Source organism: Monodelphis domestica, chromosome 3, assembly GCF_027887165.1.
Source record: "Monodelphis domestica isolate mMonDom1 chromosome 3, mMonDom1.pri, whole genome shotgun sequence".
NCBI lineage: Eukaryota > Metazoa > Chordata > Mammalia > Didelphimorphia > Didelphidae > Monodelphis > Monodelphis domestica.
Genome location: NC_077229.1, coordinates 223,925,320 through 223,950,016, shown reverse-complemented (window position 1 = coordinate 223,950,016; position 24,697 = coordinate 223,925,320). Strand labels below are relative to the sequence as shown.

At 37.2% G+C, this 24,697-nt stretch overlaps 2 protein-coding genes across 12 annotated transcripts in view; one reads left to right on the top strand and one right to left on the bottom strand.

Moving 5' to 3' along the window:
- The window catches only part of ADNP2 (ADNP homeobox 2), a 48,749-nt gene extending 43,902 nt beyond the window's left edge, over positions 1-4,847 (top strand). For all 6 annotated transcript variants that reach the window (XM_056823530.1, XM_007487843.3, XM_007487842.2 and 3 more), the window contains one exon: positions 204-4,847. In XM_056823530.1, the coding sequence (XP_056679508.1) occupies positions 204-3,266 (3,063 nt within the window). In that variant the 3' untranslated portion in view covers positions 3,267-4,847. The remainder of the gene's footprint in view (positions 1-203) is intronic.
- A 2,679-nt stretch (positions 4,848-7,526) lies between these two features.
- Positions 7,527-22,721, bottom strand: BLOC1S4 (biogenesis of lysosomal organelles complex 1 subunit 4). Of its 6 annotated transcripts, XR_008917640.1 has the most exons (7): positions 22,218-22,663; positions 16,635-16,706; positions 15,946-16,047; positions 14,395-14,529; positions 13,830-14,012; positions 10,273-10,358; positions 7,527-9,823 (listed from the first exon to the last, which is right to left on the bottom strand). XR_008917640.1 is itself a non-coding variant. In XM_007487838.3 (5 exons), the coding sequence occupies exons 1-5, from the start codon at positions 22,542-22,544 to the stop codon at positions 13,888-13,890; spliced, it is 705 nt and encodes a 234-aa protein (XP_007487900.2). In that variant the 5' UTR covers positions 22,545-22,668; the 3' UTR covers positions 12,508-13,887. The 6 variants fall into 6 exon arrangements, 3 of the variants coding, with proteins under 3 accessions (XP_007487900.2, XP_056679509.1, XP_001375276.3); XR_464970.3 differs by having other exon boundaries at positions 7,527-10,358; positions 13,830-13,956; positions 22,218-22,668; XR_008917639.1 differs by having other exon boundaries at positions 7,527-10,358.
- Between the last annotated feature and the right edge of the window lie 1,976 nt (positions 22,722-24,697).

Below are 24,697 nucleotides of genomic sequence, written 5' to 3'. Positions count from 1 at the left end.
CCAAGGCAGAAGAGTGGTAAGGGCTAGGCAATGGGGGTCAAGTGACTTGCCCAGGGTCACACAGCTGGGAAGTGTCTGAGGCCAGATTTGAACCTAGGACCTCCCGTCTCTAGGGCTAGCTCTCAATCCACTGAGCTACCCAGCTGCCCCCCCCATTTCTCATTCTTAATGTTAATACTGAAAGCATTTTTATTTTTCTACAGAGATATCGAACAAAGCCGTACTGTTGCAGCCTGTGCAAGTATTCAACAAAGCTACTTTCTTCATTGAAAAATCATTTGCATCGTTACCATGAAGATGAAATTGACCAAGAGCTGGTGGTTCCTTGCTCAAAATGCATATTTGCTTCTCAGCCCAAAGTTGTTGAAAAACACTTTAGGATGTTTCATTCGTCTCAACGGAAAATCCAGAATTACACCATGAATATTTTGGGTGAATCTAAACCATCCAGGAGTGATGTGATAAACTTCACATGCTTAAAATGTCACTTTACAAATACTTTGTACTACAGCATGAAGAAGCATGTACTAATAGCACATTTTAATTACTTAATTACCTCCTACTTTGGCATGAGAACTGATGAAATGCCCGAGCAGGTGAAAAATGACAACACTTCACCTGCCAATATGATTCCATCTTTTGACAAATACTATTGTAAAAAATGTAACATAGGTGCCAGCAGCCTGGATGCTTTAATGTATCATATTTTGACATCAGACATACACAGAGATCTGGAAAATAGGCTCCGATCTGTGATTTCAGAGCATATTAAGAAAACAGGACTTCTGAAGCAAATGCACATTGCTCCTAAACTTTCTGCAAATATGGCCATGTCTCCTTTAACTAGTAACAGTGCTCCACCACTAGCTGCCGCCTCCACTTGCATTCAGCTTGCCTTGTCACAGAATAATCAAAACCAAACTCTGGTACAGTCACAGGCAGTAACTGTGGCCTCAAGTGCCTCTGGGACTCTTACCCATAATGCCCCTGCTGCTGCCCAATCACATGTAACTCTGGTATCTAGCCCTTTGCCAGTGGGTCAGAATAATATTACTCTTCAGGCATCTGTTCCTCAGCCTGTCTTTGTTTCTCATGGCCTCCCACTTAATCAATCTGTGAGTCCTTCAGTTCTTCCTCTAAACCAGCCAGTTGGACCTGTCAATAAGTCTGTTGGAGCAGGAGTTCTCCCTATAAACCAAACCATTCGCCCAGGACTGTTGCCCCTTAATCAACCTGTTGGACCGATAAATAGACCTGTTGGACCGATAAATAGACCTGTTGGACCGATAAATAGGCCTATTGGACCTGGAGTTCTTCCCATAAATAGACCCATTGCCCCAAATGTGCTTCCTGTAAATCAGCCTGTTGCATCAAGTGTCCTCCAGGCAGTTCCACCAGGGATGATCTCTATGGGCCACACAGTCCCATCAGGGGTACTTCCTGTGAGTCAAGCAGTCCCATCAGGTGTTCTTCCCATGGGCCAGACGGTTCCATCTGGGGTTCTTCAGCTCAATCAGTCCGTTATGCCAGGAGTCCTTCCTGTTGGCCAGGCAGTGAGACCTGGAGTACTCCATGTTAATCAACCAATTACACCAGGGGTTATGCCTGTAAATCAGCCAGTCAGACCTGGTGTTTCCCAAAATACCACTTTTCTAACTGCAGGCTCAATTCTTAGACAGCTAATACCAACAGGGAAACAAGTTAATGGGATACCCACATATACCCTAGCACCAGTTTCAGTTACATTGCCTGTACCCCCTGGTGGTGTGGCAAACGTTACACCACCACAGATGCCAATTCAGCTCATGCAGTCTAGTGCTGCCACACAGATATCTCATTCCCCAGCTGGTGCACCCTCTCCTCCTGTAGTGGTAAGCACTTCTCAAAATATGATTGTGCAGGCATCTTCATCTACTCCAGAAACAAGTCAAGCTCTCAAACAGGCCAAACAGTGGAAAACCTGCCCAGTTTGCAATGAGCTCTTTCCTTCTAATGTCTACCAGGTGCACATGGAAGTGGCTCATAAACACGATGGGTCAAAAGCTAATGAAAAACTGGAGCCTGAAAAACTTGCAGCTTGTGCACCCTTTTTAAGGTGGATGAAAGAAAAATCTCTTCGCTGTCTCTCTTGTAAATGCTTCATATCAGAGGAAGAACTTATGCATCATTTATTAATGCATGGTTTGGGGTGCTTATTCTGTCCATTCACTTTTCACAGTATTCAAAGTCTTTCAGATCATAGTAGGACCTCACACCTTGGAAAGAATACGTTATCTGTGGATTATAGCAACAGAGGCTTCCAGTTAGATAATGATGCAAATGGCAACTTAATATTCCCTCATATTGACTTCATTACCATACTGCCAAAGGAAGAACTTGGAGAAAGAGAAGTCTATTTGGCAATACTCACTGGAATATATTCCAAGACACTTGTACCGATTTATGTTAAAGTGAGGCCACAAACTCTTGAGGACCACAGCAGTCCTGATAAGCAAGTCAATACCTGTCCATTTTGCCTTGGAACCTTTATGACCACAGAAACCTATGAAATACATTTGAAGGACAAGCATCATGTCATGCCCACTGTTCATACGTTTTTAAAGTCTCCTGCTTTCAAATGCATCCATTGCTGTGGGGTATATACTGGGAAAATGACAATGACTGCAATTACTGTCCATTTGTTACGCTGCAGGAGTGCACCTAAAGTTAGTAGTTCAGATCTACAGATACAGCCTGATCTTAGTGAAAAAGAACTACCACTAGTGAATGGTGAGATACATGATTCTGTTTTTCCTATAAAGAGAAAACTTCCTGATAACTATTCTGGGGCAGAGGACCAAAGGGATGAAGAACCTCTTCTCATAGATAATGACATCGCTTCTGTTTCTGAAAAAGCAGTGAATGTGCCTTCTAAAAAACAAAAAAATGAAAACAAGACTGAGGGGCCACTGATAAATGATGATGCTCTTCATATTCTAGCACTAAATCCCCAAAAGTATGAAGACCGTTCATATGAAGAGAAAAAGCAGTTTCTTAAGGATTATTTCCATAAAAGACCCTATCCTAGTAGAAGAGAGATAGAACTTTTATCATCTCTTCTCTGGGTGTGGAAAATTGATGTTGCATCCTTTTTTGGGAAAAGAAGATATACATGCCTAAGAGCAATAAAAAATCACAAACCTTCTGTGCTTTTGGGCTTTGATATGTCAGAACTGAAAAATGTTAAGCACAGATTACACTTTGAGTGTGAAACACAAACCTTGTAAACAAAACAAAATATTTAAGAAACCACAAATGGGAAGCAATCAAAAGGCTAATTTTTAATTTAGTTTTCTTGGGGTGGGCACTTAGGTTTTCAGTTATGGTGTAATGACCTGATGAATTACAGTAATCTTACACTACTTCACTACTTCTAGATGTTTCTGGGCACACAGTTTGAATAGTAATTAGTTTGAGGTCATTTTTTTGTGGAGGTCTTTTTCCTTTTTTTAGTTTTTCCAATAATATGTAAATTAAACCTTGTTTTATACATGCTTGTTTTCCCAGTAGTGTAATGATATTAAGAAAACAAAAACAAAACTATTTTTTGTTTTTATTTTCATTTTTGCATTCATCCTAGTAGTTTTTTTTTAAGTGGTGAATAGTACAGCAAACTTTTCCTTAGAGACAGGAGTACAAGTGGTAAGTAAAAATCCATTGATGCATATGGCACAATAATGGTGTGCTGCATTACCTTTTAATAATTTCTCCTTTGTAAAATATTTGCTTGTACTGTGACTGATTTATAATTTCTCAAATGTGTTACATTAAAAAATATTTTATAGAAATCAGAACATTTCATTCATGGACTATATACACAAATCCAAAATTTGGTTTAGTGGTATGTAGTTGATACATTAAAAAAGCATCATTATTACCAAAAATGAAGTACTCTTCTCTTTAGATACAGAAATATATTTCAATATAGATTTTTCTTTTTTTGTCATATATTACTTTTCATGAAGAGAGATAAGGCAGTACCTTCTTAGTGCCTTTTAATCAGTGAGAAATTTGGAATACTTGAATAAATTTCCTTTCCCCCTTAGATTTGCTCAGAAACAGCCCAAAGAGGGACAGGGAAATTTTTTTCAAGATAAGGAAATAGAAATATAGATGTTTTACCATTTGGTACTTACTTAATATCCAGGTCAGTCTAGTGGTGTTATGCTGACTACATAATAAATTTCAGCAGATCTAGTAGAATTAAACTAGGCGTAATGGCCATCTGTCAGCAAAATACTGAAAAATGGAAGGATACAACTGTTTGGTTTACTATGTCATTGTACTGATGTTTAATTATATGATTTTTATTCTGTTACTCTTTGGCTGTAAATGGAGATCTTTGGATATCAGCTAGAACCTTTTTACAAAATCTAAAGTCACTTGAAGGAGCTAGATCCAGTAACAGAGTAGGCAGTTTAGTCATTAAGTCTGTTGTATTGTTCATATGCTGGTCTTGGGGTAGGGGTTTTGGGGGGAAGATGGGCATCATTTTTCTTGTTGTTGCTCTTTATTGAAAGGATAGAGCTTAATCCATATGATAAAGTTGGAACGTTCTATGGAAAGCTTGGATCCTATTATTCAGTAGAACTTTCTACATAATATTTTTAGGATAATATTGCATGCATCTGTTACACTGTGTCTTTTGAAGCAATTGTGTAATTGGATTGTGATTGTTAATGTACTCTTCTATTGTAAATTTCAAAGAAAAAGCTTGCTGACCTTTTCCCATTTAAGATTTTTTTATAAATTGTTTTCAAAGTGTCTATTTTGAATTAAAGCTCCATATTTTCCTATTGAAAATAAAATGTTTTTCATTCTTTAAATTGTAATATCACCATGACCTTGATGTGGCGACACAGTATTATTAATCATTGTGAAAAGGAAGTAAGCATAATCTAAAGGCGGTTGATGTATATTAGCTAATTAGAGCTAAGGAATAAGTTGACAAGAATAGTTTACAGATAGCATTGTATGAACTAAACATTTGTCAGTAGTAAGTAAGATGTCTTTGCTGTTCTTGTGGTTGAGAACAATAGTGGTCCCTTCTTGAATTGGTGAGGGACAATTTTTAGTCAACACTGTAGAGAATTGGGAGCCTTGGACCGCAATTCCCATTCCAGTGCCAAACTCCAATTTGTCTTAGTAAAGCATATATAGTTAGCTACTATAACCTATGATGTTGAGTACCATGAAGTTTTGGTTGCTGGTTAGTAGAGATAACATCTGGATTTAACTTAAATTAAGAATAACATTCACTTTATATGTGATAGTGCTATTGAATTTGATCTGCAAGAAGTTAGGGAGCTGTGTTTACAAAGTGGCTTTTACTTTGTGCTAGAATGATAATATTTCTCATTACATTTTTTAACAATTGGCCCAAAAGAAAAACCCAAACTTATTTCAAAGGAGGTTTGCCAAATGTATTACATAGGTGTTTGAGTAGTTAAGGATAATAATTTTTAGATTTCATATCTTTAAAAGATTAAACATTAACTCCAAAAGACCTATCTAAGATTAGGGGAAATAAGTATTTTGAAGAAAATTCACTTTTTAAAAACTTATATTCAGTGAATGGCTTAATGTTGGCAAGTATAGGCCCATCTAAACATTCATTTATAAACAGATGTTACAACTTTTAAAACATGGTTGAACCAGATGCAGTGCTAGTACCATCAATCAAATTTTTGTATGTTAAAAGGCTTGAATACTTGAAAAAAGGTATAGATGATATGTTTATCAAATTTGTCAAAAACTAAAGAGTTAGCCTAATTAATATTGGAGGACAGGATCCAGATGGTGGCATGAATCTAGAATTCTAGAATGAATCTAATAAGGTTAATTGAATTTTTTTTAAAAGCATTTATTAAGCACTCAATATATAATAGGCACTGTGCATACAAATATTGCAACCCCCCCCCCACCCCCCCCATACTTGCTGGGCAGAAGGTAGCCTATTTAAGGGAAACAGCTTATAAGGGAATAGTCGCCAGGGAAGGGTGTTTTGTCACAATGGAACTATAGTTTATTGGCATTGACCCTTTTCAATAGTGTTGATTTGGTTCAGATAGAGGATAGGGACATGATCTGTGATTTCCCTGCTAAGGAATTCCTCCTACCTAGATAGATCTGTACTTTCTTATCTTGGAGAGTTGTCTGGAGTACTAGGTGTATTAACAATTTGCCCAGGGTCATAGTTTGTTTCAGAAGTGGAATTTGAAATCAGGTCTTTACCTTGTCTGTCAGTAATAATAATGTTTACTAATTATGTATTATATATACTAATTATGTTATATATAATTATATATACTAAATATATATACTAATTAATGTATATACATATATACTAATTATGTAATATAATAATTATGTTTACTAATCCTCCAGCTAGAAGTAGGGTGGGTGGAGGGGGACGTGCGGGGGAACAGTGGGAGTTAGAGAGGGTGGTGTGTGAGAGATGGTAGGCAGTATAGCAGGATGATAAAACACATCTGTATAGGGATCTCGTACCTCATACCAAGCCCTCCATCTCCTCCCTCTTTGCCGTGGGACAGGTAGCGAATGCTTGAAATTCATTCCCTTATATCCATCTTCGAGAATGCCTCTGTCCCCTTTGTGTGTGTTTTAAGTACTTCCAGGACCTACTAGCAAGCATTGTCATGCACATGAGAGTTTCTTAATTTAGCCTTATTGGACACAGATTTCAATTTAACCTAAGGAAAAGCTATCCAAATGTGAAATGGGCCTAGGAACTAGTAAGCTCACCCTCACAGGTTTTTAAGCAAAGACTGGCTGACCTATTTGTCAGAGATGTGGAAAGGATTCTTGTTCAGGCACAAATTGGATTAGATAACCTCAAAGGTACCAAACAACTTACATTCTTTGACATCTGTAAAACTTGTTTAAATGTACCTAAGTGTTTTAAAGCAGGGGAAACATCTTTGTAGTCTTAATTATACTATTAATTTCCTTAGTCACCTTTTTCATAGTTGATATAAAAGTAAATGTCACTTGTTTCTAGATGTTCATAAATTCCTAATCCATGGTTTGGTCATTTGGTAGATAACTACTATTGTTTTATTGTTTCAAATTTAGTAGGGCACGTTTAGAATTGGTAGTTCTGTAGTCTGAGGTAAGATAAACATTAGTGAATAGTTAAGATCAGGTTTGCAAAGCACTGTATATACATAATCTTATTTGAATGGATCAAAAAAAGTGTTCTGATCTAGTTATGATCAATTTTTATACCACAACACACTTTAAAATAACCTAACAAGCTGAACTTCAAAAGTAATTTGGTCATAAAACTCATTATTATTCCCCTTCAAAAGAACTTACTTTATATTCTGAGGAGGTAGAGAACACAAAATGTAGAAACATTTTTAAAAAAAGATTTTTGCCATTTGTACCCATGATTTGATCAAATGAGAATACACTGGATTTGAATAAATTAATTCTACTCTGAACTTGCCAATATTTCATGTCCCCCCCCCCCCCCCCCCCATTTCTTTGATTCTCCTTTATTTTTCTTGGTTTCTCATGAAATCATTAGTTTCTAGATGGTCAATTGATTTTTAAGGCCTTATTTTTCCTCTTTCAGTTTTTGGTTCTTATTTTCAGTTGGCCCATTTCTTTTTGTATCACTTTCATTTCTCTTTCCCACTTTCTCCCTGCTTCTCTTAGTTGGTTTTTGAAGTCTTTTTTGAGCTTTTCTAGAATCTAGATTGGACATAATCGGTATTTTCCTTTTGTACTTTGCATGTTTTTCCTTTGCTGTCACTTTCCCCTTCTGTGTCTGTACCTTGTTCTGTGTCTCCATAAAAATTCTTTAGTTAGGTGCTTTTTTTGTTGTTTGCTCATTTTTCCTACCTATTTATAGGTAGGCTCTGTTTTCTGGGAGGTTGGGGTACCCTCTTAATCTTTCCTTCCTTGATGCTATTCTTATTTTCTGGGTTTTTACCAGTTTCAGTTCTTTGAAGATAGTGTGACCTGAAGGCTGAAAGCTCTGAGAGCCCCTTCCCCCTGTGATTCAATTGACACATGACATCCTTTTATAGCTCAAAGACTTGCCTTAAGCTTGGTTGTAAGCTTTTGGTCTTACTTTGATATTGATCAGGTTAGGAACTACTTAAATTGTATCCTCAGAGCACAACCTTGATTGCCTTCGTTGGAGTTCTGCCCTGAGCTTTAAGCAAAAATATCTGGGCTCCCCCTTTAGTATTAACAGCTACTCTAAACTGTAAACTATATCCTCATCACAACCCCAGACTGAGACTCCTGGTTTTACTCTGGGCTCACAAGGATCAGCCCACTTCAGCTCAGACTGCCCTGGACTGGGAAAATTTAAAGGGGTGTGGATTGGCTTGGACCACTATTTGCCCAGACAGGATCTCAGGATCTGAATGTTAGCCTGGGCTTAGGTTTCAAACCTAGGACAGAAGATTTGGGGTGGGGTTGTGTGTGGCTTGCTCTTCACTACTTACTATAATCTGGCTGATTGATTATACTCTTTTCTCACCCCAGTGCCCCAAATGTTCTCTGCCTACCTTTTGGATTTTTATTTTCTTGAAAATTCTTTCACTGTCTCCTTGTCAGTTCTTTCACTTCTGCTTTTATTTTGTGGCTATACTTAAATATTGATTGGAGAGGAGTCTCATGGTGACTGATTTACTCTACCATCTTGGCTCCACACCCAGAAGTCAAACCTCTAGTCTGAACTCTTACAGTTACTGAGACTATGAGAAATTGTTCCCTTTTTGGAGTATGACAAAAAAAGTATAAAGTGTTTACTATCTGAATGAATTATTTCATCTAGTAAACATCTAAGTATTATAAACCAAAAGTGTTAGTGGAGCCCAGAATTGGAAAAGAGGCAGTCATCTAATCCCATTCATACATGACCAAGAATCCCATCCAGAACATCTAAACAAGTCATCCAGTCTTCCATTGAAGACCTGGTATGAATACATCACTTTTGAAAGGTAGCTTATAGTGTTTTTTGGACAGCACTTAAGAGGTTTTCCTTCCTCCGGTTTCAAATAGGCCTCAAACTATAGCACCTGGCAAAATATTTACTTCCCCCATCCAATTAAAACTTTAAATACTTAAAGATGGTTGTAACATTCTTCACTAGTTTTCTGTCACCTGAACCTAGGTCCTTCAACTGATCCACATGGTATAGTGGAAGTAATATTAGATAAAACAGGAAGTTTATTGGTGGGTATAATGAACTTTGTATATCATAAAATGCTTTGTTATGCATTTTTCAATTTCCTTGCCATTCTGAACATAGACTGTCAGTGACTACTTAGAATTTAGTATTCAAAACTGCAGACAATAATCCAGATTTAGTCTGACCACATAAGAGTACAATATGAGTGTAATCTTGATCAGAGCCATGTTTTTGTCAGCACAGCCAATAGTCTTATAAGTATCTATAGCTTTCTTGGTACTAATATTCCCACTGTGGGAATAAATGTCCCTTAAATATGGCCTTCAGTGTGTTGGGGACACAATACAAAGGTTTAGATAGCCCCTACCTTCAAAAAGCTTGTGGTTTTTTGTTTTTTCTTTTAAAATTTTGAACACCATAGGCAAACATTTCCATACACACCAACGGGATTACATGTGAAACTGAATCTCCATTTCTCATACTCTTCCTTACAAGTGGCAGTGCCATCCTGCTTGATTCTGCTTCCTTCTGAACTTCCTTTGGTTCTTTTAATTAAATTTTTTTTTCAGTTTCAGTAGGCTTTTTTTTGGTATCATTATTCATCCTCTTTTCCTGAACCAAAAGGAAGGGGAACTTCTTGTAACAAGTAAATCTAGTAAAGTAAAATGAATCTACACAACAGCCATGTCTAAAAATGCATGTTCCTCCCTGGTGCATCATAGGACATCCGTGTCTTCACTATGGGACATCTGGAGGCACGGTTGGTCATTACTTTGATTTGTGTTCTTTAATTTCTTTCAATTTTTTTTTTTTGGTAAATTGTTCTGGTTCTTACTTCATTGTATCAACTCATACCAGTCAGGTTTCTCAAAAATTATCTCTAGTCATTCCTTATTGAGCAGTAATATTCCATTCCATTCCTATATCACAATTTGGCTAGCCAATTACATTATTTGAGACACTGTAAGCCCCTCCTGGCCCCCCTTTTTTTGTCCCCTTTCAAGATGGGCATTTGTTTTGCTTGTGGCTTCCTGGTGTTATCCCCACACACATACACACACCTTTTTAATCTTCCTCTCTGTCCCTGCTTGTTCCCTTGTTCAATTTGCTAGATGGGAGAACCATATCTCACTCCACCAATACGTTGCTGTAAGTTGAAAATCACAGAACAAATAACAAACCACATTAATAAGTATTTCTTATGCAAAGATACCTAGGCACTTTACAATTTAGGCTTATCAGAGCTATCAGTGTCACTACTCTTGTACTTTTAGGTCATTATTAATAACTAAATAACATTAATGAAACAAAAAGCACTGCTCTCACATTGACTCTTGCTACAAGATGAGAACTCCAGGCAAATGATGAGGGAGCTAATGTTTGTTTCTTAGAGTAAGAGCTTGATTGGATGAACTACTATGAGACTTTAATCTGCTTGGGAAAATGGTGCTAGTTGATGGTGTAATTTAAAATTTTTTCATTTCACTTATTTTCCTGCCTTTTTATTGCCAATTGTGCATACTAATATTATCTACACTAAGTTCTTTTCATTTAATGCACAATGTCTTTTTACCCCTTCATTTTTGTATATTCTTATGTACTTAAACCCTAAGAACTCACTGACTGCTAAGACCTGTGTTTTTCTTATTGATTCCAGATTCTCTTTGGAAGACATTGCTGTAAATAATTTACTAAGTTTTTTCTAGTCTTTTGTGTTTGCATTTTAAAGTTCTTCACTCTGGTTTATCTGGCTAAAAAACAAAACAAAACAAAACAAAAGTTTGCTTTTCCATTATAGTCAATTTTCCCCTAAAGGATTTGCAAGGTAACCTTATTTCTATTGCCTTTTGGAATATGGATACTTAAAAGTTATTTCTTTCAGGACACTTAGAAGTTAGTTTGTTTTTCTTTTCAACAGGAGAATGCTGGATTTTGGCTATGGTACTTTTGGAACTTTTGTTTCATTTCCTTCAGGATTCAGTAGATTGTATTGATCTTTACTTTGGTCTCTGGTTCTAATAGATCTGGCAGTTTTTATTGCAGATTTTTTCAAAAGTCATTGTTTTCATGGAATTTATTGGTTTTAAAACTCTTCCCCTTTGACCTGTTACCAGATCACTTGTTTTTGATATTTCTTATTTCCTATTTGATTCCATGAGAGCAAGAAATATTTTAATATTCAAATGGCTAATAAATCATCAACTAGTTGTGGATTTTTGGCTCCTGGCCATTAGCTTTTACTTGATTATTTGATTTTACTTGATTACTACTTTCTTACTGGATTTCTTGACCATTTGGTCTAGCACAAACTAAAGGATTTTGTTTGAGTTGGTGCAGGAGCTAAGTAGTCTGCCTCCAGGTTAAGTAGCTTTCTTGACAAAAAGTACAAATTTAGATTAACATAGAGATACAATACAGAGTAGTAGAGGCCAGGAAAGTTTTACTCTGGGTATGCAGATTGAGTGAAATTATAGGCCAGTGGATTTTCATATCCTTTCCAATAGTAGTAATGGTAGTATTGATTTATTTTTCCCAGAGCAAGAGGTAGAAAGGGAACTGTGGTGTTAAATATGGGGGGTAGCAATGGCAAATGACAAGATGCTGATGCTGGATGTGCCCCAGTTTCTTGGGGCTGAATGGCATGTGAAATATGGTTCAGTGCTGAGCAGATTTGGCAGGGGAAGGAGCATGGGGTCTAGGTCTGGGGGAAGAGTTTTTCCTGCTGAAAGTAGGGGGAGGGCCTAGACAATAGTAGGGCAGATGGCAAGATGCCTCCGTAGTCCTGTGGTTTCCTGGAGAATGCTGATGCAGCTGACATCTTTCCTTGTCTTTGTAGAAGTTAGAATTCTTTATCTTTGCCAGAAGAGCTTTGTTACTGATGAGCCAACTTAGTGGCAAGCCTCTCTAAACTTAGCTGGTCTTTAGGTGAGAGAAATAATTTCTGAAGTCTTTATAGCTCAATAGGAACTACCTCAACTTGCAGTCTGCTGATTCACTGAACTTGTAATATACTTAAACCTTCCAGGTTTCTTTTCCTGGAGAGAGAAATTGGGGGGGGGGTGTTGGGGGGAGGTGGAGTGTGTGCAAATAAGATAGTATGGTTTAGCATAGTGTAATAAGCAAAGTGCTAGTCTTGGAGTCAAGGAGACCTGGGTTTACATTTAAAGTGTGTGCCTTTGGGCAAGTTACTCAACTTTAGTTTGTTCATTTGTAAGGATCAAATGAGACAATATGTACAAAATGTTTTGCAAACCTTAAAATGCAGTATTAATGTAGGAAGATTTCAAGATGCTTAATGAATTTGTTATAGGCCTTTTAATAAAGAACTGCTAAAAATTTTTTACTGAGAACAAGTAAGGACATACACTGAATAGTGGTTGGAGTATCAAACAATAACAAATACTTAGAAAAGTATAGTCTTAGTGACTTGCCTTAGCTTTCTTTGCACAAGTATTACTTTATAATTAAGGAACCTAGAGTGGACCCAGCATCTACTTCTCCTCTTCACTGAAAAGCAGAACAAGCCCTGAAATGGGAAACTTATACAGAAAGGTCTTCGTTATGACTGCATCTTTTAGTTGTTGTAAAGGAGATCCATGCTGTAATTGCAGAATAGTAAATTGAAACGGAATGACATCACACTGAATTTTGGAGTTGGGCTATTCTGTGGGCCTTGGTTTCCTCATCTGTAAGGGAGTCAGTCCCTTCCATTGCTTCAATCTTATTTTAGAATAGCCTAATTATTAGGTTAGAAGGTATTTGTTAGGTTAGAAGGTATAGGTGTTTTCTCTTTTACTTATATAAATCCCCTACTAACTGGTTTTGTAACTTCAGTCACTTTGAAGCCCAGTGCAATTGTTTCTTCATCAGAGGAATGGGGACCAGACTTCTAAGGTCCTTTCTAATTCTTTAATGTTTCTGTAATCTTCTGACTCGGAAGAATTGTATGATTTTGTTTTAAAACATTAGCTAGGAGCTAAACTTCTCATATAAACTTTTTATGGAAGTTCTTAAAATGAATTGTTACCCATTGAGGAAATGGAAGTCTTATCGAAGGTAGAACAAAACGTCTATAAAAAGTTTCCTAGATTTTCACTCATCAGCACTTCAAGAGAAAAATCTATGCAAATAAAACTTCAATTTTAGTTGAATTTAAATTATAAATCAAACTGTGTACATCGTCATTTATGAACTAAAGATTATAGCTATTTCAGTATAGTTTTCAAAATTAATTACAAGTCAATAAATAGTCTTGCATAGTTTACAGTGTAAGGTGTATAAAGCTTAACACATGTTAGTTTACAGGTCATTATAGAAAATAAACTATAGGAAGACTGTCAACCATCAAGAATATTAATAAATAATGCTTTTTAATACTTGGGTAATTTTTCCTTTAAGACCTTGTGAAGGTAAGTCTAAAAAGGTAATACTATTGCCAGGTTTGGATGGTAAAAATATAAAGGCAGCAATTTTTATAATTATATGAAAATGTTTCCTCAATTTATTCCATTTTAAAAGATTTTAGTTTAGCTTTGGAAGACATGAGAGAGCTATACATTCTACACAAAATGAAAAATATTGTTTTAAAATACTGTCTTGAATACACATAAAACCTTACATGTGCTAAATAGTAGATATGCATACTGAGAAGAATTTTTCCTTTGATATGTCTTTTCCTAGGTTGTTGTATTGTGCAATATCATGCCTGAGGTCCTTCTTTGCAACAAGGAAAATAGTCTTCTGTCCTGAAAAGGATAGGAGGTTCATATACGGTTTGTTGTTGCTTTGTGGAATATGACTTCTGGAAATAATTGTAAAAAAAGAAAAATTATACATATCACAGAAAGAGTAACAGACCCTTTTTGACAAAAGTTTTTGTTCTTATTGTCCATTATATTTCAAATTTCACATTTATCTTTGGTCTTGCCTTAAAAAACAAAACAAAACAACTATGCAATAGCTTAAAATATCTCTCACATCTACTCTTATTAGTAGAGAAGTGAAGCAATTACTTCTAAATTTTAAAAAATTTCCCATGCACACCAGGGATTTCATTGTGTATGGGGAACTAACTAAGGGTAAGGAAGCCCCCAAAATATAAATTTATGTTTGTAAATTTAAAATACTGTGAGCTTTAGAAAAAAACTATGAATAAAACTAAACTTCCAAAATTAGTAACTTACATTAAGAAAGGATGGCACATTAATTGTGTGCAAAAATTTCTTTAATGTGTTGGGGAATGTCCCAAGTTCTGCTTCTGCTTTCGTCACCTGCTCCTCCATTTTGGTTACATGACTTCCAATCATTTTAACAAAGGCCTAAGTAGGAAGGAAAAGCATGTGAAAAGACAGGCTTTTCAATACTGTCCTAGTCCAAATTCTAGGGGTACTTGTAAAAGTTTGAAATGCTAGGAACTAATTATAAGCCTACATAAAAAATGCAAAATTTCTTGTGTGCCAACTTTATTTAAAGTATGTATACAATTTTTCGTGTTAACTTGTGTTGAATGACCAAAGACAGTTGGTGGGACAGTTTATTGTGTCACTGATATATCTAATTTACATCTTAAGTTAAAATTTTTTTTTTAATTTTTAAAAAACCCTTACCTTCCGTCTTGGAGTCAATACTGTGTATTGGCTCCAAGGCAGAAGAGTGGTAAGGGCTAGGCAATGGGGGTCAAGTGACTTGCCCAGGGTCACACAGCTAGGAAGTGGCTAAGGCCAGATTTGAACCTAGGACCTCCCATCTCTAGGCCTGGTTCTCAATCCACTGAGCTACCCAGCTGCCCCCAAGTTAAAAATTTTTTAAAGCTAAAATTTGCTTTTTTATGATAAAAATGAGGTCCAACTTTTGCCTTATTTCAATTACACATTTCTCTGGCTCTTACAAATAAATACATACATACACACACACACACACACACACACACACACACACAACCTAATATATACTAAAACAACTTTAATGAAATCACAAGAACCAAGTCACCCATAAGACAAGTAAAATTTAACTAATATTGATGACTTTACTTTTTAGTAGTTTGTATTTTGACTCACTATGTATAGCATACAATATTTTATCTTATATCCAATGAATCTTCCAATATTTTATAAACCCATTTTCTACCACACTATTGTTTTCCAGGATCTTTAAACACTTAGCCACGATGGAATAAAGAAGCCACTAAAACTTAAGCCCTAACCTTATTTTTTCTCATTGATTTCTTCTGAGAATAGAAATCCATCTTATTTTCCATTGTTTTTAAGCAGTCACCCACCACTAACATCCCTATGATGTCCTTTATCCAAATTTCCTATAATTAGATTTAGAACTTTAGCAATATAATTACCTACCAGTTTTTTCATTCAATATATATTTTTTTAATTATAAATTTGATGCCTCCTAGTTATAGGTATTGCCATAAAGTAACTGCTTTAGAATGTGAACAATAGTCATAGGATAATGACATTTTTAAACATAATATGTTCTTTTCAAGTTTATTTTAATTAATTTTACCTACACATCAAAGTTTGAATGTATGTTTGCGGATACCACTGGTTGTCTTTTAGCTTAGACCAAGTTTGTACCAACCTAAGGATAAAAGGTAGCTTAAGTATTTGACAGTTGAATTACATTTTCAATAAAATGCAAGCCTATAAATACAGCAAAACATTGGAAAGTTGATGTAGTCTTCAAAATTAAGTTGTATCATATATTTCTAAGTCACTACTTACCTCTAATTTGTCAATTTTTCTATATATCTCACTCATTTCAGTGGCTTTGGTATGAATATGAGGTACACTTTCATTAACTACTTGTGAGGAGTCACTTCGAATCTAAAACAAAATATAAATGCTAAAGTTTTATTTTACCATAAAGAACACTAATTGAAAAAAATATGAACACCATTACTAGACTGCATATGTAAGTTGATCTTCCATTAAACAAATTCGTAACTTCATTAGTGTGGATATTTCTCACCAATGATACATATCCATACTTCATACTATATCCTCCAATGCGCTGGTATAAGTGGAGAACTGACATTTCCCCCTAGGTTTCTATATTATATAGATACCAATTCAACCCACAGACTACACCTATCCCTTACTTTTATTACATGGTTCACATGTTCCTTTGCATTTGTTTCCTTGATGCTATTAAAAATTCTAATTGCCCACTCTTTATAAGACATTGCAGGGTCATGGTGATACAAAGACAAAAGAGATGATCCTTGCTCTCAAAAAGTAGCTTACATTTCACTGGAGAGTAAATATGGGTAATTTTAGTAGGAACAATACTTAAAGCACCACACAATGCCATCAAAAATGAAGTGGAAATGGAGAGCATTGTGATTTATTTAAATAGAGTGCATATTTATAAACATTTAGAGAACAGCAAAATGAGTTCAGCCAAAACATACCATATCTAGCATCCCAACAAATTCATCAACTCTAGTTAGTAGGTCTTCAAGACTCTTGTCTAAAGCTTCCATCTGTAAAACAGAAATGGAAAGTTTAATTATATGTCTTTCCAACTAAAATATATGAGTTTACTTGAAGGACAATAAACTTTTGGAGGAACTTTCTAATCAAGTGGCTGGACAGAAATAGAGTGCTAATGACTTTTCCCCAGTTTAAATGTTTCTACTAATTTGTAATACTGTTACTCTTCATCAAGTGATTTGTAATTTTCCCTAAAGTGGAGTACACAAATCCTTTGCATCTTAAGTGAAAAGAAAATTCATCATAAAATAGCTAATCTTAAAGTATTATAGGTATTATGCTGGTGAAATTAAAATCAATCGTATATTTCATGTAGTCAGTAGTGAAAATAATCATTGTACTAAAGATTTTTAAGTTTTAATTAGTATGTTTCTCAGTTCATAAAGTTTTATTTGGCTTTCTGATGTGAAGATTCCAGAAATATAAGGCTCCAAAAGTACTGCATACATACAATTTACAAACATACTCCCCTACTTATGTTAGCGAGGCTACAGAGTAAAACCAAGTATAGCTCCTATAGTACTGAAGGGATACTCGTCATGAAGTGTTGGAAGATGGGCGCTTAAGTTGCTGATGTTCACTATACAGCTATAACTAGATATAAATTTATCATGCCTATTAGGCAAACTGAGCCCTACTCTAATGAGAAATTTTTGAGAACTTGTAGCCTTTAAAAAGCGTACATTTTAGAGAATAAAAAGGGAGTCTTTTTTTCCAGCATGGAAAAATTGCTTACAGATAAGAAGATACGGGCTGAAGAAAGATTGAAAACAAAACAAGGAGGCAAGCTGGATAGGATGAGTAATGAAGGAATGGGAACCAGTCCTTATACCAGTCCATCTCATGCCCCCAAATAATACTAACTAGAGGCAGATTTTAAAACCACAATTAAGGATTTGAACCTGATACGGAAGGGTAATAATGAGAAACTTGTAGGGTTTCTAATGGAGGGGGAAAAAAAACCCCAGTAACACCCTTTAAGACAAGTGCAAATGTTGGGAAATGAAAATTGCCCTTATGACTAAAGAAAGCCGATCCAACTTTGCTTTAAGTATTCAAGCCCAGAGAGATTATATCCTAGGGCATTGAAAAACTGAAATATCACCTCAAAACCACCGTTAGTAACCTGAGAAATCACTAATAAGGACAAATGGGTAGATTCTAGACATAGGCTGGTAATTTTGGCCTTTCCCCCCAGAGAACTCCAAGACCATAAGTTATGGGTGAATTGCTAAATCTGCAGTGATGAATGAATTGCCTCCACTGATAAAATTATGGGTCCAGAACAACAAAAATTTACCTCAATCCTCAGCAAGAGGCTGATTAACAGTTAGTTTCTGAGCATCTAGGAAAAGATGTGATCTCTAGGAAAGATTAGATTCACTAAAAACTGAATAGAAAGAGGACAGTTTTGACGTTCAAATCCTAGCTGTTTACTGCTTGGGCAATTCTGGGCAAGCTGCAATCTCTTTGTGCCTCAGTTTCCATATCTCCAAAAGGACAGGGTTGACTAGGTGATTTCCAAGGTGTCTTCCACACTTAAGACATCCCAAGTAAACTCTGGCAAAAACAAAAAAAGAGATAAGAGGACAGAATGGAAAGCAAAGGAAATTGGAAGGTGTCATAGGGCAAGCAAAATTCTCCTTATTCTCTTTACAGAACTATCTTGGAATTTGTGTTATATTTTTTTGTTTGATTATGTTAAGATGGCTATTATTTTATCATCTTAAACATTACAAAAATTAAGAGAATTAAATAGCTGGATTTCTGGATATAGTTAAGCTAGAGTTTTCCTTTAGATTTTAAGCCAAAGTTCCAACATAAAGCAGTTTATCTTTTTTTTTTTCCCTTCAGTACAAATGCTTGAGTGACCAAAAGGAAGAAGCAGAGGACTTTGACATGGGTCTAGCTTTGATATTAGGGTCAACCAATTTATTATTTGGGGTCTTAGTGTCCTCATCTGTAAATGAGAGGTTGAAAGCTCAAGTTAGCCCTATATATTTAGAAATGTAAAAACCATTTTTAGCTTATGGGTGTTACTAGTTTGTTGATGCCTAGATGGCTTGTAAAATTATTTTCCATCTATCTAATGCCAGACAACTTATTCTTAAAATATAATTACTAGTAACATATTTATCTATTGCTTTAAGGTTTAAAAATCCCCACAAATTTTCATTGGATTTTTGCAACCACTGGAGTAGGTGCTATTATCTTCATTTTCAGATGAGGAAATTGGGGCAGAGGGAGACTAGGGTTCACAGGTCCAGGTTCACAAATTGAGTGAGTGGCAAACAAAACTCAACTGAGTCCTACTGAATCCATGTTCAGTGTTTTTATTTATTGTGCCTATCTACTGTCATTTAAAAAACATTAAACATGTTACAAAACCCGATTGCGGCAAAGCCTCTAAAGTTTCTCCAGATAGCCTTGTGAAAAAAAGGGTTAAAAAAAGCAACTTAGATAATAGGTGGATTCATAGCTGGTAGAATACTGGTATTCCAAAAGCAGTTGGCTAACGGGTTCAACTTGGAAGAAAGCATCAATGCAATCAATGCTTTTAAAAGGCACCATGTTCTGTTCAACATTATTGATTTTAGTAATGAAATAGCTAATTGAAGTCCTCCATCAATAATATATCTTATCAGAGCAATACTTTTTTGTTACAAAATACAAAGATAGTATGGTAAAGGGCAGAGTCAAGATTCAAAATGATCTTAATGGGATGAAATGCTAGGTCACTCCTAAACAATTCAACAAACATGTTTCATATATACTCTTAACTTCACATTATAGACCATAGAAAATGGTCTGCCAAAACTCTACCCCACCACAAACTCATTCACCACCACTCAGAATCCTTTCCTTCAAGGCTCAACTCAGGTATGTCAGTACTTAACTTAGGATTTAATCAACCCATTTGAGTGTTCTCTTTCTCCTCAAATTACCCTGTATACTGCTTATCTTTGTATATGGATCCTATAAGGACTACTGAATCTGGAGTTAGGAAGTCCCTAGTTCAAATCCAACCTCAGATACTTATTAGCCATGTGACTTTGGGCAAGTCACTTAACCTCAGTTGACCTGTTTCTTCAACTGCAAAATGACATAATAAGAGCATCTACCTCAAAGGGTTCTTTTGTGAGGATCAAATGAGATATTTGTAAAAAGCTCTTAGCAGTATCTGGCCTCAGTAGGTGTTATGTAAATGGCTTATTCTCTCCCTTCCTCTTCTCCTCTATTCTCTTCTATTTTAGCTTTGTATCACCCTGAGGCTAACAATATATCTTCCATAACTGGTGCTGGCCAATTCTGAATTATATAGTTAATCAATATGTTTCTTAGGGAGCAAGAGAAGACCAAATTTTAGGAAGATTATTCTGGCAGCTGTGTGGAAGATGGATTATAGATGAGAAAGTCTGGAAAATATAGCTAGAATTTCTCTAATTTTTTGCCTTTACATAGGTTACCTCATTTTATCTTCAAAACCCAGGAAGCCTAGCAGACTGTGATAGGTCCAGTTGAGAGAAGGGTACAAATGTAAGAGATGTAGGAGCATATTAAGACTTTGTAAAATTAGAAGGATGGTGGTATAATTTATTTCAAGACATAAAATTTGAAGGATAGAGACTTGGCAAGGAGATGTGTAGGGAGATGGAATCAAACATGGTGAATTTGAGTTGTAGACTAGATTTGACAAGCAGGGACCAAATTTGGTAGTATCAAGTCTTCAATTTTTATATATGGAAATCATCTTGATAGAGATGAATTGAAGTGTTTCTATATTTTGTAAAAATCAATGAATGGAGGGCAGCTGGGTGGTTCAGTGGATTGAGAGCCAGGCCTAGAGACATAAGGTCCTGGGTTTTAATTTGGCCTCAGATACTTCCTGGCCTTGTGACCCTGGGCAGGTCACTTAACCCCCATTGCCTAGTTCTTACCACTCGCAACCAATATACAGTACTGATTTTAAGACAGGAATTAAGAGTTTTAAAAAAAACAATGGGTAGCATTTAAACTTTAGTTATTTCTCTTTATAGTAATAAATATTTAGTCCCACATTTAAAGTGCTTGAGTTAGTCACATATGATAATCCATAAAATGTCCAATGAATCATATTTAGAGATGAAAGGGTCCTTAGGTGTCATCTGGTGTCATTTTTCTTAGTAAACTGAAGCTCAAGAAGAGACCTGCTCAAGGTCAAACAAGTGGTAAAGGATTAAAGCCTAGCCCTCTCTCCAAATCCAGTATTCCCTCCACAATGCCAAGGTCTCTTGACTTCTCAGACTTAAAGGAATACCTGAAATGGAATAAGCATTCTCTCACAGGCCAGTATAAACATTTCACAAGATACTTAGTTGGAAACCTAACTTAACATTGAAAGGAAAACACAACAGCTTAACAATCATCCTTTAGGTATTAACTCTTGTGAGGAATAATTATTTTATTATAAACTCAATACTCATTATATTACAATAAAATTATAAACACAAAATCAGCTTGTTAAATATTAGGCTCTAACAAAATAGTGCTTTAATATTCTCTGTGACACCTGCTTTTTCTATGATGGCATACCCTACTTATTTACTAAAGTGGTATGTTTCAAAATACGCCCAATGGCTCCAAAAAATTTCTGCCAGATCATGGGTGACACTCTGAAGCACCCAAGAAATGGGAATGCTTTCCATATTGGCGTTAACAGTGTACTTAATCCCTTCAAATGAATGGGAGAGATGGGACTGGATGAAGTCCAAAATTGCTAAGCACGTTATACGTTATTTCCCTTCATGAACTCTAAAGTCCAACCTTCCTGTTCACGCCTCTGGGCTTTTGCACAGGATGCTCCCCTTGGCAATTTTAAGGTTTAACTGCTTAAAACTGCACCAGGCCTTTTGGGACACACATAATTTGGCACACAGTAGATGTTAAATAACTGTTTGCTACTTCCACCTCATCTTTACCTCTTGGAATGCCTACATGTATAGAAAGCTCTACTCAGCGAGCCCACTCCTGGATATGACTTTTATTATCTCATCCGGTTGCTTGTGTCTCTCATCCCCAAATACCTTGTATTAATTTTGTATATACTTACGTATACCACTTTCTCCCCAACGAATATAAAGAGCTTCTTCGGTCAACCGACCAAGAAGGGACCTACTACGTGCCAAGAAGCGTGGGTACAAAGAAATGAAATGATCCCCAGAGGCACAGCTTCAAAACACTCAGGAAGTGTTGCTGGGCTAAACTGTCCCGGGGCCGAATAATTGCGCACTCCATCCCCTCCCCTCCACGGTCAGTTGGACCTTCTCCCGCTACGCAACCTAGCAGGGAGCAGAAAGTACAAGCTACGGCGAGGACATCAGGAAGTAAAAGGCGGCGGCGGCCCGAGCAAAGCGGGATGAGAAGCTTCCCAACTACTGTGGCCAGATTGGGGAGATGGGGGATGGGGGTGGGAAGGGAGAGGAGGCCCAGAGAGGAACACTTCCCGCCCCCGGCCCGCTCACCTCGGGGCCGCCTCCCTCCCCAGCCGCCGGCAGCAGGTAGGTGGCGTAGCCAGCGGCCGTGCGGCGGAGCAGAGACAGGTCCAAGCCAGCAGCGTCAGTGGCCACTTCCCGGCCCCAGCTCGACCGCCGCCGCACGCCCCGCTCGCCATCCTCCCCTTCCTCGGCCAACGCTGCCTCCTGGTCCTCCTCCTCCCAGAGCCCGGAGGCACTGCTGTGACTCTGTGAGACATTCCCGCTGTCGCCGCTCCAGGCAGGGCCCGGGGGCTCGAGCTCCTCCTCCGGTGCCAAGCCCTCACGCGGCCCCAGGCCTGCGTGACCCCTCTCCATGGTCTCGCAGCCACCGGCTCCCGAGACACTGTTCCCTCCCCTTCACGCCCACCCGCAGTTCCTGTGTGGGATCCAGTGGGCGCGCACACCGGAACCACCACCTTCCGTTGGCCACGCCCACCTAGAGCTCCACCCGTCCCCCTGCCCGCCTCCCTTGCTGCTGTGTCACGTGCTGCCAAGGACCGGAAGGGGAAGGACAAAGGGATGACCTTTGGAATGTACTCTAGCTTCCAAGTTTGGATCTGTTAAGAGGCAATATGTCTTAGGCCTTGGACAATCCATTTTGATGAACTAGAGGAATGCCTATTAACAATAAGACACCACAGAGTTAAAGAATAGGCTCAGAAAGGCCTTTCCTTGCCCACCAGCACTGACAATGGGAAATTCTAGGGAAAGGAAACATAGAAGACATCACCTGTGAGGTCGTTGGACCTCTTCAAAAATGAAGGATCGAGGGGCAGCTAAGTGGCTCAGGGAATTGAGAGCTGGAGTTGGGAGATCCTGGGTTCAAAGATGGCCCCAGACACTTTCTAGCTGTGTGACCCTAGGCAAGGCATTTAACTCTGATTGCCTAGCCCTTAGTGGAAATTATATAGTGGCAAGATTAAAAATAATATATATATACACACATACATATATATTAGAAGGATCAATAAAAATCAACCATAATAACTTACATTTGGATACCACTTCCCTCAACCAACTCTCCCTTTAGATTGAAGAGCAGATAGGTGGAGCACTAAGCTGTACCCAAATGCTTTCTTTTATGGAGGACGGAAATTGAACTTTCTGTTCACTTTACTTTTCATCTACTGCCTTGCTGGGTAATTCAGTTCAATTCCTGTTCAACTCTGGAACAGATGCCCTTCCCAGGATAACCTACCTCATAGCTTCTAAATTTACCACAACCCTGCTAACTCAAGCCCTAATTGAAGCCCCAAACTTCTCTGCCTTCTGATTAGAGGGCTGGAGAGTAAAATATAAACTCCTCCCAATGCCTTCCTTTATAAAGGGCATAACCTGGACTTTCAGCTCACTCTACTTGCATCTCTTGCCTCATCCTGTCTCAGGATAACCTCATCAACTCACCACCATGATCCTAACTCAAATCATAATTGATGAAAACAGAAACTTAGACTCTCAAGTTCTTCACTTTGCATTTGCTGTTCTGCCTGGTTTCCAACTCCGTAGAACAAAGTGCCTTTGGTGTCCCTCCCTTTCCTTTCCTGCCTCTTTTTGTGTATTGTCTTCATGCATTAAATTGTTAGCTCCATGAAGGCAGGGATTGTTTTTCTTTTTATTAATTGTACCTCTAATGCTTATCACAGTGTCTGACAGAAGATTAATAGTAGATTAATAATATTTTTCTCACACTGGTCCTAAGAGGGCATTTCACAGATGAGAAAACAGGCTTGGGAAAGGAAAAGTTATACAGAAAGTATGAAAGCTGAGATTTCCTCCTAGAATGGTAACCAGTAAAATAGATGAACCTCAAATTCAAGAAATCCCTAAATTATTTTATTTGGTCACTACTCTACAGTATATTAAACAGCTTAGAAAAGTCTATTTTTCCTATTGAAGATCTCTTGAGTTTAATTTAATTAAGCTCTTTTTTGAGTTGATTAATTTATATGTGTGATATTATGTTAGGTCCTGAGGGATTTAAATAAAAAACTGGTACAATCTTTTTTTTTTTAAACCCTTACCTTACATCTTAGAATCAATACTATGTACTGGTTCTAAGGCAGAAGAGTGGTAAGGACTAGGCAATGGGGGTCAAGTGACTTGCCCAGAGTCACATAGCTAGGAAGGGTCTGAGGCCAGATTTGAACGTAGGACTTCCCATCTCTGGGCTTGGCTCTCAATCCATTGAGCCACCCAGCTGCCCCCTGTACAACCTTTTATCTCAAAGTCTTTACAATTCTTTACAAGTGAGTTAAACTGTATATTAAATAAGTATGATACAAAGGAGAATTCAAATAAAGGGGGAGATCCTAGTAAGGGCAACTAGGTGGTATGGAGCTCCAAGTCCGAAAGACTAATTTTCCAAAGTTCAAATCTGACCTCAGATATTTACAAACTGTGTGACCCTGGGCAAGTCACTTGTTCCTTAGTTTTCTCATCTGTAAAATTAGCTGGAGAAGGAAATGGCA

Excerpts from the sequence above, each read along its gene's own strand:
- BLOC1S4 (XM_001375239.5), bottom strand. The coding sequence starts at position 22,544 with ATGGAGAGGGGTCACGCAGGCCTGGGGCCGCGTGAGGGCTTGGCACCG. Across the intron at positions 16,707-22,217 it reads GGGAGGGAGGCGGCCCCGAG|ATGGAAGCTTTAGACAAGAG; the intron begins GTGAGCGGGCCG and ends TCTGTTTTACAG. Across the intron at positions 14,530-15,945 it reads GAAAAATTGACAAATTAGAG|GCCTTTGTTAAAATGATTGG; the intron begins GTAAGTAGTGAC and ends CTTCCTACTTAG.